We start from the raw sequence: 26345 nt of genomic DNA, 5'->3' as shown, positions 1-26345 counted from the left end.
TTGCAATCCAGGGGCAATACAGCAAGATTTAGGGTTATGGGTTTTAAGGATTTATTTCTCATAAGAATTTCAGCAATAATCCCATTATGACCTTTGATTACGGAACTCTAAAAACCGGCCCAATTTTACTTGAATTTGTTAAGCAAACGAGAATAAGAATACTTCTCCTTGTCTCGCTTTCTTATTCTGAGAGTTTTGAGAATATGCTAATCCGAGACGGATTTGATTGCATCAACAATTAGGTGTTTAGGAGAAGTTTCTCTTAAAATAAACGTGTATTATTATCAGCTATTATCAATTCTGGCTTATTGTTTTCGGATGTAAAGACTCTTAAATTAAATTAATTGTAATTTCGTCTTGTTAGACAGTCGTTTGTGCTTTGTTTTTGTTGTAAATAATTATATAATGACATAACCGTATTGTTTTCTTGTGTTTTTTTTACATGTTAGAAACAAATTATTTAATTAAAGTTGGCTAAAGATAACTGGAACTGAAGGTCGTCAAAATAAAAAAAATATACATCGTGCAGTTTTTCAAAATAAATCACGATAAAATACGAGAAAAACGTTTCTTATTAGGAAATATCGTCAACAAGTATAATAAACAACAGTTTTTAAGTGACAGCCAGACATCTTTCCGCCTCAGTTTAAATGATAAATTGATGAAGAAAAGTCAAGTTTATCTCAGAGTAAACGAGCCATAACCTGCTATTCACAGCATTAGGTTTCAGCTTACAATCCCGCTCACCTCATTAAAGAAACATAGCTAGCAAGGCGCGTACCATCATCCATCAGTCATACTCTCGCAGTGTAGAAGTGAGACAGCACTGCAAAGTGTATACCGGCATCTCGCTCCAACAACAGCTTTATTAAGTGCAAGACCAGATAACGATAGAATTATAAATTCAAACGGTAAACACGTTAACTTGTCCATGACGAAAGCGGAATAGCTTATTTTCTTCTCTCTATATATAGACTCTCTTTTTTCATTAACAGAGAAAATTAATATATATCGAGATTAATTATATTTTCAATTAAATGCTTTTTTAGTAGCTATTAATAGTTATAATGTCGATAAAGTGCTGGAAACTGTATTCACCGTAATATAATAAAAATTAACATTACTCTTTGAAAGCCGCGATTCAGATAACTGTCAAGACATTTTTTTTACCTAGCCCACTCTGTCCAATTGCTGGACAAAGGCCTCCCCCAAATCCTTCCACGATTCTCTGTTCTGGGCCACATGGAACCAGCCGAGAAACAAAAAATATTTCATCTCTTTTTTATTCCACATCATATTAAAAGTGATTCAATTCAATCTCCATTTTCATTGAGCAGCTTTTGTATTTGTCTTTCCGTCTGTCAAATTTCTGATACAAACTAATTCATCTTACAGTTAGCTAATTCAGTCATACACATAATATAAATAACATTAATTTGTGATATGTAGGTATTAAATTGCTTGAACATTTTAAAACTTACTTCAGTTTTATGACGGTATGTGTTCCAACAAGAAAAAAATGGGTCTGCTAAAAATATGAATCTGCTAAGAAAATATTCAGCACAGAATAAGATCATACTAGATTCGCAAAAAGGAAGACCGCGTCTTGTAGTTCACTTTGAAAGTGGCCTATCTTAGTACTCATTCTCGAAAGATTTGACTGATGGATATACATAGTATACAATATACATTTCACATTTTTCCTTACATACTGTACTCTTTACAATGTAGGTCAAATACAATGCATCCAAAGGAACAATGGCCTCAAAACATCTGACAATCAACAACGACAAATCAATCAGCTGTGGAAATTGATTCAATATTGTCTCATTGTTTAAATGGTCAAGGTCAGGTCATGTTCAGTCATAAATATAATATTGCTGTAAGTTTGTATGTCACTAGCTCCTAAACGCGTGGACCAATTTGAATGGATTTTTTGTATGGTTTGGGTTGCGTTTTGGGAGGTTTAACTTTAGATTAGCCGAAGCGAAATTCGCCGGATAAGTTTTAACTGTACGGAGCACTTAAATGTCTAATATCATTACGAGGTAGGTTGTAGAGGTATTTTTAAGGAATTATTGTACTGATGCTGGAAATTATTTTACAATAGAAAGCCACGTTATTCTTATATGTTATAGACTATATTAAGCCCAATACTTGTTTAAATGCTTTTTAACGAAGTGAGGACGCTAGCAAGCTTGCTGCTTTAACATTCAAAAACAACCTTTTTCTGAATAGTCATAAATAACATAATAATTAATCACATGTCAAAACTCTGTTGCTTTTTTTGGCTTTAAGTCATTTGTCTCTTTTCAGAAATCGAGAGAATCATTCTCTTTATTATCGAGTATGACCAGTATATGTTGAAACATCGATATTCAAAATGTACATTTATTTTAAGCATTGCAATTTCGGTAACTTGTATCAAAATATACTGGACCCATAACCTATACGCTTTCATCTAGTTATTTGATGTATTTTTAATGATATTTTGTTAGATATATTTACAAAAAATCCACCACATCCCGAAAGAGAAATAACCATTAAAAGTCCAAGCACACAGAACCACGTTTCACAACGAATTTCTTTCACGAACCAAATCACTATGTTTTCATACTTGTATTCCTTATGAAAAGCGTAGGCGATACCGACTCACGCGCACTGCACTCCGGACGAGTACACGCGGAGTAGCATCTCACACAACTGACTGAATTACTACTAATGTGTAATATGGAGCTCTACTTATTATGAGCTAGGTGTATTGTGATAAGCGGAGCGGGTAGCGGACTTAGAACTTTGAGAAAAAAATCGGTATTGTAGAGTTGTAGAGCCATATGTTTCGAAGCTTTTCCTCCAATTTTACTTATTTTTTATGTTACTATTTAAAGTAAAATATGTTATTAAATAGACACACATTCCTGTAGAAATTTTTGAATGTCTCCTACTTATTTTATTTATGGAAGTTTTAAGTTAAATTTAGACCTCATTGAAGTTCTAGACTTAGAAAAAAAATAGGTTTATCTAGTGATTACTCTAAATTGCAGCATGCTGTTGTACTTGACTGCCTTTTCACATTTAGTGTAGAATACAGCTACGATCTCTACTTTTTGTCACTGCAAATGGACGATATCAGAGTTCAAATTCAAACATAATAAAAATTTAAAAATAATCGAATGTTTCTTGAAGGACTTTTTATTTAACTTTTTCATAACATCTCGTCTTTTATCACTAAGCCCGCACCCTTATCAGTGCAACAGACCGACTTCGACTTACTTATGGCTGCTTTCTTTGCTGTATACAATTATGTTTTTATTTGCACTCCGCCGGGTTTCCTTAAACAGCCCGTTATTTCACCACATGAGGAAGCGATACAAATAAATGTTAATGCGATTAATCAGTTACAAAAGCACGGTTTTTTTATCTGGAAAATAATATACTGTTAGCAAAATTACATTAAATAGGCAACTCTACTTAAAAGAAAATGTTACGCTCTACATAATTGGTACGAATTGTTGAAATAATTTTAACTACTAGTTTTAGTTAAGAAATACTTAAATATTTATTTATTTAATTGCTAAAATCCAGTCTAATAGTAAATCAAAATAAATAACATATACCATATCTACACTTCTACTTTTTATTCCTGGGCTTAGTCTTTGATTCCGCTAATTACAAAAAGTTTACCCGAAATTAAATCCGATACATTTTATCATCTTAAAAAAAACATAGTACCTAGCGACTGCACATTTGGCTCAAAAGACCAAAACATTCAACCGTGTCAGCCTACTGTCCTAAAAACTGCACAAAACTGATAATAAGGTGTAATAAGACTAATAATTCGTTGCATAACTCCTCGCTCCGGATATTTCGCGGCATTCACTTGCCCAATGGAACCTCAGGCCTTACAAATTGCTGGTAATTGCGACTTACAACATTATCACGTATGGTGGTCGCATTAAATTATAAACGCAGTTTCTTAATACTTGACGAATCGTGTTAATATTGTGACTTATCCTGCTTACATATCTATATTAATATATAAAGCTGAAGAGTTTGTTTGTTTGTTTGAACGCGCTAATTTCAGGAACTACGGGTACAAATTGAAAAATTCTTTTTGTGTTGAATAGACCATTCATCGAGGAAGGTTTTAGGCTATAAACCATCACGCTGCGACTAATAGGAGTGAAGATACAAAGGAAAATGTGAAAAAAAATAGGGCAGGTATAAATCATAACTTATATCTTCTACCCACGGGGACGAAGTCGCGGGCAACAGCTAGTTGTTCAATATTTAGTGAACAGGCAGAGATATTCTGTGACGATATGTAGTTTAATTTTATACTTCCAGAATCAGTTTAGTATTAACCCTAAGTTGAGTACTGAACCCCAGTGGCTTTTTCTGGATTGAAGTTCTTTAATCACGCGAAATTATTCGAAGCAGAAATAAATAGCAACAAACTTGCACGTAGAGTATATTGCTATGAGATTTTATTTTGTGTGCAATAGAAAAATATTAGCAATAGCTCGTAGCTCACTAAGGGGTATCATCTTGCTCAGGTAACTGAGTTGAAAAGATGAGATAGGCAGTGGCTCTAGTACTTGTCAGCATCCGATTAGATTGAAAGCTGACCCCAACATAGTTGTGAAAAGGCCTGGCTGATGATGATAATGCATAACAATGATGTATTTAAGAGCTCCGGTCATATAAGGTAGGCCTTAACTTTTATACTTTTATGAACTAACCTTATTCTGCACATGAGTTATCACGCACTATAAATTACATTGTAAAATCTTAGAAAGGTTGATAGCTATTAAAATGTATTAAGTATCTATAGAAAGTGTTAAATCTATACATTGTATTCAAATCCAGCACAAAGCATATTTTATTGCCTGGTAACTTGTTACTTTTATGGAAGCTAGCAAGAAAGACCATACTGTTCTTTTCCATAAACGAAACTTCCACACATTACCATTATTGCAACTTCTGGCAATAATCTGATTATCAATAATCAAACCAAGACACTGAAAATCAAGGTGACGGTTAAAATTTTTATAATTCTGTCATCACTAATATTATAAATGCATGTATCTTTGTTACCTCTTCCCACTAAAAGGCTAAATCGATTTCAATGAAATTTTGTATCCGAGCTGACGCCTCGAATGGACACATTAGTTACCCGAATTTATAAAATTATTGTAATGTTTCTGCAGCTATAACGGATATTCAGAAAGGCAAAGCCGCGAGCAACAGCTAGTAGTTCTCAAACCATGAACGATAAAGCATAAAACAAAGAAAAAGGTTCTAAGGTTGCATGTTTTCAATTCATAAACTTAAAAAAAAGTTTCAATTTTTATAATAATTTTAACGAATTCCTGAAACAAACTAGAAAATGAGAGAAACCCAATTATTTTCAAACATAATTTCTACAATTAGAAACGAATGCGGTTCCAAGAAATAAAACCGATTGCAAATTGATTTCACTCACTATAAAAACGTAAATAGTAATATAATAATGTCGTTACAGGCGTTTATGCGGCCATCAAGAGCTGATACAGCTTTCATGTAAATACGTGATGTATTTTCTACCCCCTACTTTGCCTCCCAACGTTGTAAGAGTAAAGATTCTTTGACACACAAAAAAAGTTTCTGTGCCATAATTCGCACAAATAAAGGTCTCTTGGCCACGGCAATTATATCGGATCTATTTTTCATCAATAGAGTATTTGTTATTAAATATAATTTAAGATGAATACACAGCATTCTTAAATAATATAAGTTGACTCGTTGATCATTCGACTGCACGGATAGCCGAGTGGTTGAGGTCACCAAACCAAACCCACTGTGCGCCACGTGTCGCGGGTTCGATCCCCGGGTAGGACAAGCATTTGTGTGATCCACGAATACTTGTTCTGAGTCTGGGTGTCATGTGTTACATACACAAGACACCCAGACTGTACAGATTTGTATGTTTGTGAAACACGCCGCGACACAAGGATTGAAGTCCTTAGTGCGATAGTCGTTTTTTTTTAATATTTTTGTTATCTTTAATTAGTTAATGAAACATTATATTCAGTATCAATCTAACCTATGAAATTTGAGAACTCTACCTACAACAATCGGTCTGGTATCTCGTAAAAAGCCTTAAAACAATCCAAACATTTACCACATTTTATTTAACGTCTACATCCGGAACATTGTTTTAATTAAACTCCATAAACAGCCTATTTAGCAAGCTAAGCGTGAGTCTGGCAAGCTATTTTGATTGCCGACATAAATGTGTCCCAGGACGGCGTCAGCGTGAAGATCAACAATCTTTGCTAGAAGCGCCCGATCACAGATAAGTGCAATTAATTCGGTAACGCTTTCTCTCACCGTCTTACTGGAGTCGTTGCGGGAGTGTGTTGTTTTGAAATCGTTGTGTTTTAAACAACGTGTGAAGTAGTTAGTCCTTGTGTTTAGGTCGGTTTCTACCGTTACTTTGGTAAGGTGTAATTTTTTGTTTTAACTGTAGTTATAGTGACACAAGACAGGACGAAATGACAAGTTACTGTGTAATAAATAGAGTTTTTTTAGTTTGTCGATTTCGTTCCTGGCGTTTTTGTTAGTCTAGTGTTACATCTCGCTAATTGGCAAAGATCTTTGAATTAAAATTATCAAGTCTTAGGTTAAAATATGTATCACCCCGTTAAGAGTCAAAACAAAGATAGTACAAACATCGTTTTAGCAAATGGAAATTTTGACATTAACTCACATAACAATTTTTCTAAAACCTTCCAACCTCTTTGGTACGGTCGACATACGTAGAAAGTACAAGTTCCATACAATAGAACCGAAATTATCGTTATTAAATATATTCTTAAATTAATAGAAAGTAAGTAAATAGCAAAACAATGTTATTTACCATAATGAGACATTCCTAAGTGTGAATGCGTACGCGCAAGTTTTAATTATAGTCATTGAGTTTTATAGAAATGCGTGACTATTTGATTGTTATCATGTTAATTGAATAATAAAATACTTTAATTATTCTATGTCGCCACCTAAAGGTATTACTAAATTAATCTTGATCTGAGGGACTACCACCTAGTTTTAAAGTAAAGGTCGTGGAAACTTGAGTCCCCAAAACACGCGTACACCTCTTTTGATCTGTCTTCCTTACCCGCAATTTTTTTTTAAGAAAATTCAGTATCCTGACTCTTATGTATCCAAAACTGGAACAAAAAATATTACCGCTCGGACCCACAATTCAACGTGCCTTCTGAACACGGAGGAATACTTTATGACATAGATGATCAGCTATACACGGAACGACCTTATCAAGCGTAGCTTAACCTATGATCTATTAACTTATGAAGATGTAACTTAGCCATGAGTAGCCTTGTCTAAAATATAAATTTATTAAAACTTGTGTTGACCACCATGCTAACGAGAAAAAAAAATAAGGGTTTTTAATTTTATAACCTCGCCATTTGGAGACCTATATACCGATACAGTTTATCAACTTTGATCGCATCTTAATTGCTATTAAAACACCATAAAACCTCTCCAACCATGTATATGATTAGCACAGGTACTTCACAGATTAGATCTTCGCGAGTTGCGCGTACGCATCGGGTACGCTCGCTAACAGTAGTTCGCGCCGTTACATCCCGTGACTGGACAGTTACGCACAGAAGTTTATAAATAAAAAGTGTTTATTTGAGCAGAACAGTGGCGTTTAGAATTATGGTTCCGTATGAAAAAAGGCTGGAAAGACTAAAATGTGGCAGAAGACTAGTTAGGTTTAATAGAGCTTTGAGAAGATATAATTTACATTTAGATGAACCAATTTGTTCTGATGTTCATTAAATTTGGTTTAAAATTATTACTACTATAGTGTGTATACCTATATATTTTTAGGTGTAGAATTAATCTCGCTGAACTATTATGTATTTGAAACGACATCGCAACACCTCTTGCATTTTACACATTTTGCAAAACAGAACGCACTACCTACATTTCCGTAACCTAAGCATGCGGAAACAAAAAAAAACAACACAACAATGATTTCCATTTAAAAGCAAAATATTTAATAATTGTATATAATGTATAATTTCGTCAAAAAGAATCCTAACATGTTCATCGTCGATAAGTCTCGGTGAGTGGGTCCAGATGTGCGCGTGCGCAATCATGCGCGACCGCCTAATGATGCTCATTCTCAAGTTAATGTCTTACATAAATCTTGTGAACAAGCGTTCTGGATGAAGGATGGATGAATATAAATAATAGGTGTAATATGTCTGCCTATAATATCTACTAAAACCAGAATATTCTGAGTGATTTTTTCAGCGGGAATTATTTCTAGAAAATACTGTCTAAATCCAAGCGACGGCTTCTTTTTTATAGTTTTTATTATAATGTTGGCTTAGTAATCTTTATGCTTAACTAGAGGTTGCGGGTTCGATTTTTAAACAGAGTTAGAAGTTAGCATTTACAGTTGTTGATATGATAGCGTATTCACATGTTGCTAACCTATGGTGTCACTAGTCTTTGCACCTAAACTATTAATTAACCACTTACTGGGGCTGTTTCTTTCACATTTTTTATTTCAATTAGAACACAAAATAAACTTTCAAAATAACTTCTCCAGATATAGCTCTTTAGATATTCTTCATACCTCCGATGCCCTGTACCTATATTACACCTATAATATTTTGACGATCTCAAATAACGCTACAAACAAATCCGCTCTCCTAGCAAACTGCCATTTGTCACGTACATAGCAAACATTTTATTGCCAAGGACTCCATAAGGAGCAGTAATAAGGAGCGTTACTCACGAGACATCGGGCGTAGTGTTGGTCAGCAGCCGCACGCAGTCGAGGCACCCCCTCGCGGCCGCGTAGTGCAGCGCCAGCGCGCCGTTGTTGGCGCGCCCGCCTGCGCCCGGCATCGCGCGCCCGCACCACCACCCCTCGACAGCTAGACGACCGCTCCTGGAACAATATGTACCTATTATTATGGGGGTAGTTAGATAAACTAGGCATGACCTAATTAATATACCGTTACAAATTCATGGAAGTACAGAAATGATCACCTAAAAATATCAATTGATTGTATATTATCAATACCGTAAAATATGACAGTATATCTTAGAACATTTTTGTATTTACTTAGTGACAGACAATAGTAACTCAAATATAAATCAATTTATTTTACCACAATCGAATTTTAACAATCTGATTCAACAGTCTCATACAAAAGACATCAACGCGCTCGAGTTACATACGCGCCATCTAGCGAACAATAGCATAACCATTGTATTTGATATAAAGAACGCGGAACAGAGTTATCAAAGCGAATCGCGAAGTTCGCCTACTATACAATAGATGGCGCTACTAGCAGAAACAACTACCAAGCAGAAGATAGATACTATCTTTTAATATGTAAATTAACAATATTTCACTATTTTCTAATCTTGATAATACGACGGTTATTATCTTGAGACTGCAATTTGACGCACAATAAACTAGCTTATATTCAGACTATGAGAATAGACCACACATCGTAATTTACTTTGAAATTTGTCTTTTTATGTGTGCAAATGAACTAAAGTGACGTTAGCTACATTTAATGGCACATCTAGAATGATATTTCTTACAATTATAATACCACCCCATTTGCAGGAGATATTTTTTTTCGGAAATTGATTTTTTTTTTCAAAAATAAATTTATTCTAGGCACAAGAATTCCGCTTTAAGGAAATCTCTTTTTTCGTACATGAGGTAACAAATTAGTTTGATTTGATTTAACTGAAATTCGCCGAAACAGATTGCGATTTCGGTGACATACACACGGACAGTGGAATATATGAAAATATTATATTATATAAACAAACGCAACAAGACATTAAACTTGACATTTTCATAATTAATCTAAGTTACATCAAAATATCGATACAATTCCATAAATTTTGTCTAAACCAGTCAGTTTAGTAATTAACCTTAAAATAAATCAAAATTTTTGGAATGATAGATTATCGACATTCATTAATAAGTCCAAAATGCCGGAAGAAACCTTAGCAAAACAAATTAGTATATTATCATTTAAATAAAATTCATATTATTTACACTCCGTCAATCAGGACTTACAGAAGAATTTTGAGCATTTTAGAATTTAAATCCATAATTTTATAGTTTGGATATATCAGACACACATATTTCTATTACGAGCTACATATTTTACAAATTTGACTGGGCTTTTTGGTATTATCTAGGCAATACTATTTGTTGCTGACTAAAAAAAAAATTTTTGCGCGTTAATAATACACGCATCTTCTCCCCATTTTAACAACACATTTAATTACTGTTCTTCTCCTATTAGCAATCCATCGTTAGTCTTTCCTCAATAAATGGGTTATCTAAAACTCAAAGATTTTCACAAATCGGACCATTATTGCATTAGTTCGTGTGACGATCGTATTCAAACAAACAAACTCTCTAGCCTTACAATAGTACAGATTATCGTTGTAATCAATAAATATGTTACTTATTCGCAGACCGCCTTTAACGACATCTAAATCTATACTAATACATAAAGCTGAAGAGTTTGTTTGTTTGTTTTTTTGAACGCGCTAATGTCATTAACTTCTAGTCCAAATTGAAAAAATATTTTTGTGTTGAATAGACCATTCATCGAGGAAGGCTTTAGGCTATAAACCATCACGCTGCGACTAATAGGAGCGAAGATATAATGGAAAATGTGAAAAAATCAGGGCAGGTATAAATCATAACTTATATCTTCTACCCACGGGGACGAAGTCGCGGGCAACAGCTAGTAGATTATAAACAAACTCACTAGCCTCTTAAACTCATTACTAACTGGACAATCTTAACTGCAGTTTCTTACTCCACCTAACATTTACAACAGTGAAAAGCAAGAAAATAAAAGTCATTTCCCGGAACTCTTTGAGGAAATCCTTGTTTTTTCAAAAGATTGTGTAACATTGAACATTACTTGACATGTGTAGAGAAAGTGATTATGTATGTGTAAGATATTTATGTATTTGAAACATGTTTAATGAGCTTATGAAGATGAATTTATGGATACGGTGTATTTTAATGAATAATTGTGTGGACGAAAGTTGATTTGTGATTTATTCAAAGATTTTGTAATTTACTTATGCTGAACTGACTGTTCTTTGACTGGCCTGTTGGTCTAGTGGTGAGTGACCCTGACTGCTATACCGGAGGTCGTGGGTTCGATTCCCACCCAGAACAAATGTTTGTGTGATGAGCACGATCATTTGTTCTGTGTCTGGGTGTAATTTATCTAAAATATGTATGTATTTAGAAATATATAAGTAAGTTTATCAGTTGTCTGGTTACCATAACACAAGCTCTGCTTAGCTTGGGATCAGATAACCGTGTGTGAAAAAAAAAACTAATTTCTTTTTTGACTCCAGCGCTTAAACTCAAAAAAAATAATGACACTATTTCTTCGTGCTAAATAGATTGTTTTTATTTTAATTTGCAATGCGCATATAAAGATAGTAACAAGAAATTTTATTTGTGAACCGCTAGGTATACTTTAATAGAATGAAGAATTCTAAAAGTACACAATTACATAACAAAGAATGTTTCTGCAAATTCTTTAACTGTTTTAAGTACGCCCAATTTGCTTACAATGCAGTCCCAACAGAAATAGTCCGTCAAGTTCCGTATGAAATTATTTAAATACCAACACGCAAGTCGATTACGACATTCATACAATGAAATAATAATACGTAAAGAATCCTTCAGACAAGGCGAGAAATATCGTACGACTTTTTTTATCCAACACTAGCTGTTGCCCGCGACTTCGTCCGCGTGGTTAGAAGATATAAGTTATATTATACCTGCCCTGTTTTTTCCACATTTTCCATTGTATCTTCACTCCTATTAGTCGCAGCGTAGTGTTATATAGCCTAAAACCTTCCTCAATTAATGGTCTACTCAACACAAAAATTTCAACACATTTTTTCCGGAGATTAGAGCGTTCAAACAAACTCTTCAGCTTTATATATTAGTAGAGAGTATATATATGTGATAAATAAATGATTATTAACCATGGTAGAAATGTCTTCTTTCAAGAGAGGCTGGTATCGAAAGCGATAAATCATTGCGAGTTTAGATTGCAACTCGTACGATGTTCTCGCGTCATCTGTATGACTTTTAATGATATCTCACTAATATTAAAAGAAGGAATGGAAGGATGTTTGTTACTCTCTCACGCATAAACCACTGGACGAAATTGGATATATTTTATAACCTCCATTAACACACATAGGGTGTTCTTATCCCGATTGTATGTTCCCGAAGGATCCTTTTCGACTAAGTAGCAGGAGGAGCCGCGGGCAACAGCTAGTAACAACTATTGATAAAAATAGAAACCGCATGCACAGTGACAAATACTTAACAAGTTCAATAAACTTCATGCCAATGACATTGGAGCAATTAATCGACCGATATAAGTGTTTAAAATGAATAACTAAATATTCTACAACAACCGACTGAACCGATTTCGATTAAATTACAGGATAAGTTAGCTGACACCAGAGATAAACACATCGGCGTTAACTACGGTGGGAATCACGTATTTTATAATAATGTGACTGGCAACCAATTTACACCAATAAAAGGATCGTTTTAATCTACATTGCAATGTCTCAGTCTTCAGAATCAGACATACAAAGACCTACAATCATACATTTTTAAAGACATTTAAAAATTCTAATAACCCACACGTTCACTAGTCTAGATCCGTTTCGTTTCTCATTCATTAAAGTTAAAATATTCTGAATTTACATAACGTTTCGTCTTAGCCGAGATTGTGAAAGAAAGTAATAATAAAACTGCTCTTTTACTATTATTTAAGCTATTATGGTTAAATAATATACGGTACTAACTTTATTATTTAGATTTGAATCTCTGACAGCATTGAAGACTCTATTTTTAATACTTATGTAGATAATTATTCTTTAGTAACGAATCGGTCATCTATCGAAACGACTGAGATACATAGTTTTTAAAGTTTGAAAATTTAAAAAATACAAATAAATTAAAGTTTAGCATTAAGTTATTTTTCAGCAAACTAGTGAAAAAGTTAAAAGAAATAAAAATATGTTCCTATTTATTGCTAAAACAGAGTATCAAAGTTGTTAAAGGCTATAGATAATTAGTGCTTTTGTGCTAGGAATCAGACAATATTTGTAAATAAATACAATAACAAAATTTTGGGAATTGAACCTGCGATAATAATATTGATAACGAACCTTATAAACTCCACGCAATTTTGAAATGCGAGTATAAGTTTACCAAAATTATAAACGCGAAAGTTTGAATGTATGGATGTTTGTTTCACGCAAAAACTATTGTGTGGATTAAGATGAAAAATATTTGGTACACTTATAGTTTATCTGGACGAACACATAGACTTTTTATCCCGATTTTATATTTCCGTGGGATCATTTTCGATTTCTAGAGGTCAGGTCGCAGTGGCCAGGCCCACGAGTAACAGCTAGAGTTTTTCCTAGACCGGAAAGTACCGGATCAGTCTCAGCAAGCCTGTGCCAGCAGGCATGCATCGACAAGCTTATGGGGAAAATCAGTTACAGGAGCACCAAAACCCGACACAACATGGCCACTAGTGGCACTTTACATATTTTGATGAAACAATTTCGCATGACGCTCCATATAACTACAATGGATGTCAATAACACAAGTGTTAGTCACCGGTACAGGGGGACAGACAAAGGCTTAACGGTAGGCTAGACACATATCCGGAGTGTGAGGGCAATTTCTAAATTGTGACCTTTAGGAACAGGTGACCTCAAATAATGTTGTGTTGTTGATTTATTGAATGATAAAATTATATTTGTCGTTTAAACAATACTTTAGTATGCGGCTCTTGCGCATACTCAAGAATTTATTTTTTAGAGTTTTAGTAATTTAATAGGACCATAACTGAATTTTAGTAGAAGTTCTGTGGAAAGTCTTAAAAAATCCAAAATAATGATCTATACTCCATTTGAGTAGGTACCACAAAAAGGTTAACAATTTTGGTGTCTTTATGATTAAAAACATAGTTAAAATGTTACTGAAAAAACTATTGTTAAACAAATATAAATATTAACAAACCAAATGTATCACTGAAATATATCAGTCGTTTGGTTTTTTGTTATGATTAAGTATAAAAGACACACCAAGATTGTTTACCTTTTTTACTACATAAACTAATGAAGTATATTATCCACTTAAAAACAAGAACACATTACAAATACTCGTCTTGAGCATGTTTCTATGTCAAAATAAATTGTGGAATGAATCATGGGTATAACTGTTCAAAAAAATCTTCATTATAACTTTCCATTGTACTTCTCACTGACAATGCTATTACAACATACCTTTCTGCTAATAAATGTTATGCATAAAATAAATAGCGACCAAGTGTTAACATTTACTCTACGTAGAAACACGCGACGCAAGAAATATAACAGCTAAACCACTTTCACTCTTCATGAAGCTAGAGCATCCAAAAATATTTACCTAAAGTTACCGGCGCGTAACGCGATCTGTAGCGTATCGAGGTCCTCTTCGTAGTCGTGGCACAACTCCATAGTGGAGTTCCGGGCTTCGTGGATGTCAAAGAGCACGGTGCCGTCTGCCAACTTGTCCGTCATCACGCTCCTGTAAGACCGAGTCCCGAAACTCGACGTCACAGAAGCCCCCCTAGGAAACCTTCGCGGAGGCACGTTCACATTCTGCGACGCCGGCAGACCCGCTTTCTTCAACCTCCGCTTCATATACCTTCGCATCCTCAACGACAACATCACACGAATCCGAATATGCCGCTTAATATTCCTATCGTAACGTAATTGTTCCTTCATTTTCTTATTCCGCTTTTTCCGATGCGGGATCTCGTCTATCCGCTCGAGTTGGGTGTGGTTCCGCTCAATTAACCGATGAGAATCGAGGGTAGGGGAGCGATTGAAGAAATCAGAGTTGTTGTTCCGCCACGCTTTGCTTAACGACCAGTTTTCGCCGCACGACGAATTCTTCACTTGAATGGGCTTCTCGTAAATGTCCTCTTCGAGAGCGAACATCCTTCGGGAGAGGAGGAAGTTGTCGATGTTTCGCCTGAGAGTGCTGTTTTGGGAACTGATCGTGGTGTTGATAAGATTCGAAGTGAGAGTTTCTGAACTTTTTTGGAACGTGTTGCCGTAGGTCAGCTTCGGCGGTTCGGGGACCTCTTTGCTCTTTCGTTTCGCTATGGAGATGATGCGGCGTCGCATGGCCGACATGTTGGTCAGCTCGCTCTTGAGCAGAGGCCCCTTCCGCTGGTCTGACGTCATCTCCGGCGACCACGTGCCGTTCTCGGAACAGCTGCAGAAGTCCTTGATGAGCCGGGCTATCGCGTTACAGTCCCCGTCTGATGAGCGTTCCCTAGGCATTGTTCATACTCCGCAGAACTCCTTCGTTATTTAACTGTCACTACTAAGTAAGAGCACAGAAAATCACTGTTACCTACGAGTCAAGGGTTAATTTGGTTACACGGCCGTATTCTGTAACACTTCCGTACTCTCATCTCATTGTTATGAAGGCGTTGTGTAATCTGTAAACTCGACCGAAGAAGCAGGTCGCATTTTTTTAAGTACGTGTGCGCATTTCCGAGTTATGGCCGGAACGAGTCGTCGCTTTGGATATCAGTTTACGACTGATCGATTGCTCAATCGATAATTGATATAATTACTGGATATTAACCTTTATATTTATATTTTGATGAGTTTTATTAGGAACTAATCAAATATAGGTAACATGAAAATCAAACTATAATGTTGAAATTTTACTTAACAATCTTTTCATAATATGAATAATATGATTTTACGAATAAATACTATTATCTTCTAAAAGTAAAAAGGCGGAATAAACTAATTATACCCCTTTCATTATTAAACTTACACTGACTATGAAAGCAAATGTCTGAACAAACGAAAAATGCTGTAATTTCCATTTTTCTACTCGACGTTGCCCCTCAGACATGCCTACTTCAAATCGATGTCACAAGAACTTAATAAAATTAGTCATGAATTGTTATAAGCGTTAAAAAGTAACAAATTACTGGTCATTAGTCGGCCATTGCCCGTCACTAGTATTCAGCATGAGACACGAAATAAAGAGCGCTTCCTACATATTTTCGCGATTAAATTAAACGATAAGACATCTATAAGTAGGTAGGAACTAGACATAATGGGGTGCTATCTGATTCCGTGCTGAATGATGTTCCGATTCTATAGAAAATACTTTTTGGGATAAGTTGTGTTCGTTTTAATATAAGCATTGTTTTTTTTTTGAACTCTACCATTATGTATGAATTATATAAAGTTGTCCTTTCGTATAAAGCTGTTTGTTTTTTTGGAACGGCTTCCACTGTCTGGAAATTAATCCTTGTGTCGCGGGGGGTTTTATATACATTCAAGACACATGTTCCAAGACACGATATAAATATACTTGATTTGATACGTAATTAAATCAATACTTCTTATGTTTGATAGGTAAAGTGTCTCATGCCAGATTTAGGCATGAGTATTTATTATAATTGTCCTCATCTATAACCGTTTTCAGGCAAATGTGTAGTCTGCTAAATCGCAGCATTACATTTAATATGAAATATCTAAAATTTGATGACTTTCGTATCATCTGCGTGATGATGAAGTTAGTTAAACTTAACATTTGAACAAGAGAGTTGTAGAATTTGTGGCGTTAGGGTTTGTAGAGTCAAGATTCTAACTCTACATACATATGTTTTTAGGGTTCGAAACTTGACTTTGCTCTACCTTTCGAAAAGTAGAGTCATATAATGTCGCCTTAGCAACGTTTTATATCAAAAGTTTTTAGGGAGGAAAGCAAGGAAGGCAAGACTAACAATTACAGAGAGGTATTTAAGCAAGTGTAAAAAGTCCGTGAATCAAAACCAACCAAAACAAAGTGCGTACCATAACTAACATAGAGCTTCCTCATAGACTATCGTGTATAGAGTTATTGATACGCTCGTCTACAAGTTATGTTTATGCTTTATTATATGTATCAAGTAATGCGTTTCGCTCTGCAGCGCAAAACGCTTTCTTCGTCATGTTACATGCAAATTTAATGTACGGGGGACTCTTTATATGATATTGATGTAAAATACCTCTGTTATTGTTTTAAACATTAATATTTTTTACTAAATTTGACGTATTTAATGTTGTGCTGGTGGTAATTTTTTATGTATCTTTCTTTTTATATGAATGAAAGAAGGTGCAAGTTCGATCACCAATACAGGCAAGTACGAATGTGACTTTTTGAAATTGTAATTCATACTTTTTAATTATTCTAAGATACCATTAGCAAACAGTGAAAGAAAACCATCGTGAGGAAACCTGGATACAAAATATTGGAATCTCAAATTGTCAACCCGCAGTGAGCAAGCGTGGCGATCAATGCTTAAACCTTCCCTATATGGGAATTAAGAAGCTAGAGCTCAGTAGTGCGACCTAATAGACTGGCATTATGCCGTGTACTGTAAAACTTTAAGTTTTTAGCAGTATTATAGAGTTAGCAGTTTATGACAGGCTGGGTATCGTCTTATACCTACATATATATAGCTTTATAGCTATGTACGTACTTTAAAGTCCAGGGCTTTTACAATTTATAATTAAGATAGCAACAAACTAATGAGCTTAGAACTTTAGATAAGCTCTGTATTAAGTGTGTCAATAGATTGTTAGTATTCCTAAATACATGTCTTTTTGGCCTTGACCGCTAATCTATATATATCCGGCTAATAGCTCTATAACTCAGAGACTCAGAATTCATTCTGATTTATGAATGAAAAGATCATTTTATTTTTTTATGATAATAATTTGCTTATAAATGTTAATTGATGTCGCGATATGCAATTTTACTAGAAATTCTAGATACCAAGCGTTTATATAAAAATATGCAAGAGACAACACATTTATATAAGTACATCACTAAAATAACTCTAGCACTTAATAAGATAGAATGATTGACTAACAGCACTTAACATCTTAAGAAGATAATGAAACTAAAGCCAACCAGATTCTATGTATGAACGAATATAGCAAAGAGTTCTTTATCAATGTAAAGCAATTAAAAACACGAAAATTTCTCCGGAATTACGCCATACAGCCATATGTTTGCAGAATATCACTGTGCTCACTCATTATGCAAACTGCGTCCAACAAATTAAGTAATTATCGTAAAACGAAAGGTAACAATTACTATGCGCATACGATCACGATTCTACGTCAGATTGGGTTCCCAACTTTTTCTAGACATTTTCTATCTAACTCACGTTTTCTGAACGAACTTGCTACAGAATAAGCATTCATTCCTGTAAGAAATATTCTTAACAGAAATTGAATACAACAATGGGATGAAACTTGGGAATCAGGCCATAACTCACAATTAATTTCGCTTCGCAATAAAGTGTTACAGAATACACCGTTGTTTATAAATAAATAAATAAAACAATTACGTGTAAAGTCAAGAACCAATAACTGAAAACATAAACACAGTCGTAATAGCACAAGAATTCAACAAAAAATCATCTCCACAATTTTTTAACGTTTACGCAATAGATAGTTTCACATTCACTTCAACACGATAGGAAAAAAAATGTTTATTCACTTTTAATCACGAAACACGTTCCAATAAATCATAATGTTTAATCTATGGTATCGAAAAGCGCGCGAAATTTTGACGTTTTCGTTTTTTTTCTCGAGTGACGCGACGCGTTCAGATACGCGCAATTGTGTTTTGATCACATACACTCGGTGCACGTAATTATGTACAGTTGACCATGTCGAATTGCGCGTGTGGAGCGACTGCCACCGCGGCCAGCGGCCTCGCTCTTTCTCCCATTCCTACATAAGTGATATGATGATCCACAATGTTGACGGCAATTAATGCGCGTACATTGTCACTAATATGACAGTTGTCACAGCCGGTCATATGGCGCGCTCCAGCGCCATGACACATTTCTGAACCGGTTTCCCGCTTTGACAAATAGAAGTTTACGCGCGAAAATAAGTGAAAATTGTGAGAAACTTGAACGTTGCGTAATAATGGTAATTTCACTTGTTTATAATTTTACGGTACATTGCAGCTTGGAGGTGAACTTGTATTTTGTAATCCACAATTTATGGGGGGCAAGTACCGTTAAGATTTTATCTGGTGACATAATGACAATTGGTAGTAATATTGGTTATTTACTTTAAAAATAAATGGTTAAAAATAAGTCTAAATATCAATATTGTAAATATTTATGTATCCTTTTTTAACATTTTATAATCAGAGCAATAAATCTGGTGTCATTGTAACTACACAATTCATAAATTCTGATGTTTGATTGTTTTAAACAACCCCGCTACACAATTACTCAAATTATTACATAAAATCTAGCATAAATAAAAAGTCCCCAGTGTGAAAAAAATATTATCCGTATAAGTATTAGCAATATTAATGCTGATAAATTCTACTAGATATATTTTTTCCAAACCCAATTATGGTGGGGTCTCCTATAACTTCAAAACCGGAACAATGGGCCCGTTTACATAATGCCTTCCACGATTCGCCATTAAAAATTCAATGCATCAATTACAGCTTTAGTCATAAAATAACCATGGTAAAATACGTAAAACTAATTAATACGGAAGCCATTTAAAGTTTACACCAATTTGTACTTTTTGACATAACAATGCCTCAACAATGGCGGCTTGAATCATAGATAATGTAGAGCTGATCATAAATATAGAGTTGTTGATTGTGGTAACAAAATGGAGCTAGTGTCGCAACAATCTCGTAAGTTCTTAACTCGTAACTATTAGATATATTATGCAAATATGTGTTTTAGAGCAGAAATACAAGTGCATGGAAAATTCTTAAGTATACTTCGTTATAACAGCCTACAAAAATGTTTAGAATTTGATTCATTTCATCATATGATTATGTTCGTCTTGAAATTTAGAAGTTTTATTTCGAAAATTTAATATTATTTTGCACGTTCTAATTAGTATTGCTTTAATTGGACCAGTAACATATTTTTAATAATATATTATGAAAATACTTTTGGTACTTGCTACATTTAGACCGGAGACATTATAATTAGATCGATGAGCGATTTACTCTTTGGAAGTACCTAAGTTAATAAGAAATAATAAACGTTTCATTGTTGCAATGTCAATAGCCGTAAAGATTTTTCAACTTTTAGCCCTCAAACAGCCGCCAGACATCGCGATTTATAATGTGTTAAAAAGTTAATTTATTTTACATCAAACGTTCACACATTATCAAAAATATACAATCAATTACAAACGTAGGCTCAGTAGAGGATGCAATAGAAACGTCATTCAAAAATAAACCTACACTGAATTCTATAAAGTCTAATTTAGACAATTATTAATTTCATAATGAAACAACTTAGTACAATAAATACGTCAAAGTCAACATAGGCACCTAGCTCTCGTGTTCACGTGCAAGTATTCACGCGGTTTTTGTTAAGTATAACAAGCACTAATTTATTTGGGAAAAGTGTTTCTAACGATGACTCACTGAGCTATGGAATGTTACGCAATTAATTTTAAAGGCATTTTAATGAAATACTGCTAATGTGTTATATCACTTTTACTGATTTAAGACTAGCAGAAAATTAACAAAAGATCTGTTCGTAGGCTTAGGTTGAGTATAGCTGTGATAGCCTTAAAGGGGGAACCTACCTTACACTAATTTACAAAGATCACAAAATTATTGTTTCAAACAGTATTTAAACAATATGAATAACTTTAATATAGCTTACCACTAAGATCAAATTGAGATAGCTTAATTTTCATCTGATAAAGAAAAGATCGCGTCTAAAATGAAACTACATTTTAAATCTGTTCTTATATTCATATTTTGATTAAGAAGATTAAACAAACAGAAATAAGCAACATAAACCTTTGACCAAAATTAAAAAATATTTAATTTTATGAGAAGGATTATCTAACTAATTATATTTTTGATTCGTTTGTAAAGAATGTCAAATTTCTAAGGCACTTGTATCAAACTCTCACTAATTATTTGCTCTCAATACGGAATCACCGTGATTGGCAAGTTTTTAATTGTATAATTGGTAATTATTTGAAGATTTCGTTCACTACAAATCGATTACTTTTCATTAAAACATTGCTTGTACTTCTTTCGTTCATTCATAATTGTTGTTTACTGATTTGAAAGATTGTTGAAAAAGGTCCACTCAAGTTTGTGTTACTGTGGGTCTGTTTTAAAGGAATATTAATATGGTATCCCCCTGCGGTCTCCCAATCACATTTTGTAGAATTTAGAACACATTTTACTTTATCAGCCTTTTATAAATAAATTTTAGGCAAAAACCAGTTCATAAACTATAAATTGGGAATAAAATATAACAATTATTTTGATATCATGATTTTTCGGATTAAACACATACATATCCATTTCAATTTTTTTTAAACAAGTTAAGGCTTTTCGCTGTTTATCCTTTTTTTTTAACAAGTTATGTTGTTTACATTGTCGACTGTAGTGTGTAGAAATAGAAAACCAGAAGCGCAAGTACATAACATGTGCCTGTGCAACCATCACAATTTCCTCACAAGTTAATCTGTAACACTTCCTACTATGATGTTTATCACTCCGTGCCGCGATTAACATGATACGCCATTTATAAATTTCAAATTACTTATTTCACTCTTTTTATTCCATGTAAAAATGGCGACGAGAATAAAATTAGGTGGCGTGGTATTGTTTTTAAAAATAGAAATGGAATGTTATATGTTTTTAAATATTTGTCTCGTTCGCTTGTTCTTTTTTTTAAACTGCTTTTATTGCGTTACGTGTTCTAAACTGTATTTTAATAGACAGTTACTTTATGATTTTATTTTTATTTAATGTCCATTAATCGTACTGTCTGTGGTACTGTCATTAATAACTTTTTTTATAATTATAATATTTGACAAAACTTGGAACCCTGCGGATTAAACGTAAAAAAAAGCTTCAATATCTTCACTCGAAGATAAAAAGATACAACTAACTGGCTTCACCAATGTTGCCATGTTCGGTGTCAATAAAGACGCCTCTTTTTAGCGTCAGACAAACAAATCCATATTCATACCGATTTAAATCTTATTAATGTGTCGTGCAATTAGGAAATTGTTGCATTTTTGCATATTTATTATTGATTGATGCACGCATCATTATGCGGTTTATCTAATTAGGCATATGCAATGAAACAAGTAAATCTGACTGTCTATGCTAATGCCCCGGCTTCGTCTGAGACTGTCACGCTTTGCGAGTCATTCTTGGAACTCAGGCGCATGACGTTAAATTTACATCGATGCGCAGACGCGGGCTGGTTGAAAAGTTGGTCAAGTGTGAGTCTGAGACTCGAGAAGGGTTCTTTACGTTGGCATAATCTTTGATAAAGGTTTTATTCCTCAAAGAGTGTCTAAAGAGACTATTGCTTTCTTTACCTAACTCTGAGGCCTTTGTTTTAATTGAGAGTATCACTTGTATACTATTCTTACATTCACAGAATCTGAATTTGAAATGTCATCGAGATCGGTCTAAGTCCTTAGTTAAGTAAATTTCCAGACCAGCGTTTAATTTCTGGCCTAAAAATTAATATTAGACAGTCAATTCAACGGATGCACTAATCTAAATCCACTTTTTTAGAAAGTCTTTAATATTTTCCGTCTTATATCGAATCGAATTCTTTAGCCCTTTAACGTGTAACAATTTTACAAATTGTCAAGTTAACACAAGGTGAATCTCTCAAAAGTAATTCTAATACTTTAAAAAGATTCCATCTATGTTTGCACTTGAATTTTCGCTGTCTCCATTTTCTATTATATACTTTTTCTATTATATACTATTCAACTAATGTTTGTTGGTTTTCGTAAAGATGGATCTCTAAAAAGTGAATGAGACTTTTTATGCGTTAGAATGTCTGCCAACTTGCTATTTTCAGATTGATAGATAAGTGAATAATTTAATTATTTTTGTAATTAACTTCGTCTACTGTATGATAAAACAACTGTTAGTTATTGTACGTTTAAACTGAAACTAGTTTCATTGAGACCGTTGGTTACGTTACTTTTATTGTTAATCTCAGTTACGGGCTATTCTCAATTAATTATTAATTACTTATTAAACATTTAATAGCAAAACGCCATTATCTCGCTCCGTTGGTTTAAACGAATCCTAGAGTGTAGGCCACGAATGGAAAAATTCAGTGTAGGGCATCCCCCAGACCGATGTACCGATTACCTAAAAATATGGCTTGGACTAGATGCGGCATGCGACCAGTGGTTGTGGTGCAACTTGAGGGAGGCCAATATCCAGTAGTGGACCTAGATAGGCTGATTTGATTTGATCGAAACACTTAATATAGCTTATATTAAAAAAGATTAATTAAAATAGCTAACCATATTTACTAATTTCGGGCTCTACATAGTACTTCGGCACTGTTAGCTCGGCAATAGTATGCGCAACCACTAATCTAGTATTTGATCTAACATTAAAAAAGAAACTGAATTTTAATTTCTAATCCTCAAACACATTGATAAAAGTACGCCTATTAATAAGTGACTCCAAATTACAAACTAAACTTACACTTAAAACTAAGGACAGTAATTTAGATATTAAGATAAACAAGTCTATTTTTAATTGACTTCCCGTGAAACAATTAATTAACTATTATCATACTAATATTATAAACGAGCGAGTTTGTATGTATGGATGTTTGTTCCTCTTTGACGCAAAAACTACTGAACGGATCAAGATGAAACTTGGTCCACATATAGCTTATAACCTGGATCAACACATGCGATGTGTGTGATATTATTTTCATCAACCCGATATGTCTCCATGGAATCATTTTCCATATTTAGCGAGCGGGCCCGAGGTCAACAATTAGTATACTCATAATTCTTTCAAACAATTTGCTACAAGATGTATTATGTTATGTCAGACACATGTTGATTCTCAGAATTAACACACAATGCATAAAGACAATGAATTAGAAACGATCGCAACCCAGTTTTTAGTGCTAGCACTACCTACTTTCATGTTGGAGTACTTACACATGAGTGCTGATACTAACTAATTAGTTTAAACAATTGTATTTTAATATCGATTTGTCAGTTGACTGGGTGTGTTTGTGCATGTGGCTTGGAGGTTTGTGAAACCCCCGATTCAAGGAAGGAATTCCGTAGTAGGTACAGGATATATGTTTAAAAAAAGGTTGCGTTAACTGGCCACCTTTTTAAGAAACTTAATACTTGTATCGCGGGGAATAACGAACATTCAAATCAAATCAAGATTCCCTAACTCAAGATAAAATAGTCTTCCTTAAGTATTAGACCCTTAAACAAATTCTAGCACATTCATAAAAATTTTAAACAGTTAAAAAATACCACAATTAAAAACATTATTGTCAGAAAATCATTGCATAAAATGTCACCGCGCGTCGTGTACCCCAGCACTACGTAGAAACCGCGGAAAAAAGCAAATGGCATTAAATATTAATAAAGCATGTTATATCAATGGTACGAATTCACTTTTTTGTTATTTGTATCTATCTATTTGCTATCTATTTCTTTATATGCTGTTGTTGAGTAGATGTTGTCAATAGAATATAAAAACTAGCCAAGTAGGAGCGATTTCACGATACTCAGGGTTCTGTCCAAATAATCTAAAGACAAACAAATTTTGGTATGAATTGACTACCGCATTATGACAGTTCATCATTGTTTAAACTGGATTTCGTCATTTTTTAAACCCGATTTTAAGTCGAGTCATTTTGATTCGAGGCAACATACATTATTTATTCAAAATCATTTAAATTTCAATTGTTCTAGCTTTTACGGTCAGAGATACAGTCTAGTGGTAGAAAGACAGCAGGACCTTAGACATGGGATCCCGTTTCAGCCTTTGAATACGGAACCCTAAAAAGAGAGATGTAAGTAGCATTAGAAGTGTGTGAAGTGAATAAGTTTTTGCTGGAGAATTGATCGCTGATAGCTGATAGCGTGAAAATCTGTTGCAAACAAGGACATCATTTAATTCTTATTTGTTGGATATGTTTTCACATAGGTAAGAGCACTACCCCCAAAAAGAGCGTAACAAACTACCGTAAAGAAACTGTCTTTGTCTCTACAAAGGAATGCATGGACTGACTATCACCCAAAACCACCATACGCACAGTGGGGCAACTAAACACGAAATGTGGGAATGGAAGCCCTGCACCAAATCTACAGATGTTGATGTTAATAATGTCACTGCAAAGTTTAGTGATAAAACTGTTAAGATTAGTTCGCTGTAGCAGATTTTTTACTTAATTGAGAGTGAACTAAAGTTCAAAATCACTTACATGGCATGTAGTGTATTTACAGAATATGCATTTTTTTCTGTAGTCTTAGCAACTGAAATAGCACAGATTTTTTGTACCTACCTATGGTATTTAGTAAATTTTAATCGATGAGAAATACCTACGGACTAGAGTAGTACTTGCATAGGTCCTAGCTATAGTCTAACCCTAGTTAATTTTGAAAAGCTCTCTAGTAACAAATTACAATATTATTGTTTACATAGGCATGATAGTCAATTGACATGATACAAAACCGTTCCGAACGCAACAATTTCAAATACTACATACAAACAATAAAGAAATGAACGTAAGAAACACTGTCAATGCAAAATGAGCTCTAAATTAATGCGCACAAGTCACAATATGCTAAATACACAACACTATAAAACCAAAATCAAAATACGAACATTTTTACGCATGCGTGCGACACAGCAGACGCGTGTTTCCGCCGGAAGTCCTCGAGCAGCCATATTAAAAACAATAGCGTTAACATAAACCACATCACTACACAATATCTGTTTAAAAACGTTCAAAAACCACTATTTTTTGTTCATTTTACCAAAAAGTTTTTAACACGATATTTTTAGTTTTTGTTTATTTTTGTATTGATAAAATAATGGAACGATCGCACCAACGTAAGCTGTAACTAATATAACAATAATAGAATCGATGTAAACAAGTATGCGTGTGAAAGCAAGACAGATACAAGTAACGTGCGCAAGAGTCGCTCACGGATACATCCGATGGCGCTAGCGTCGCGAGAAATCATACGCTAATGAAATTAAGATTCCTCGATACATTTTTCAATATAAAAAAAAACTTTTTAACAAGATACTTTTTCAAAAAGCACTTCTTTTTTCAATTTTATGTTTAGATAATATGCAG

General features: G+C 34.1%; 1 protein-coding gene across 1 annotated transcript in view; it reads right to left on the bottom strand.

Moving 5' to 3' along the window:
• LOC113499394 (espin) overlaps positions 1-26345 on the bottom strand; it is a 130449-nt gene that overhangs the window by 59276 nt on the left and 44828 nt on the right. Inside the window, exon 2 of the mRNA XM_026879873.1 lies at positions 8819-8974. Coding sequence (XP_026735674.1) covers positions 8819-8974 — 156 coding nt within the window. The remainder of the gene's footprint in view (positions 1-8818; positions 8975-26345) is intronic.

The sequence above is a fragment of the Trichoplusia ni genome, chromosome 1 (genome assembly GCF_003590095.1).
Source record: "Trichoplusia ni isolate ovarian cell line Hi5 chromosome 1, tn1, whole genome shotgun sequence".
Taxonomy (NCBI): domain Eukaryota; kingdom Metazoa; phylum Arthropoda; class Insecta; order Lepidoptera; family Noctuidae; genus Trichoplusia; species Trichoplusia ni.
Note: the sequence above shows the minus strand (reverse complement) of the source record. Positions and strands in the feature narration are given on the sequence as shown.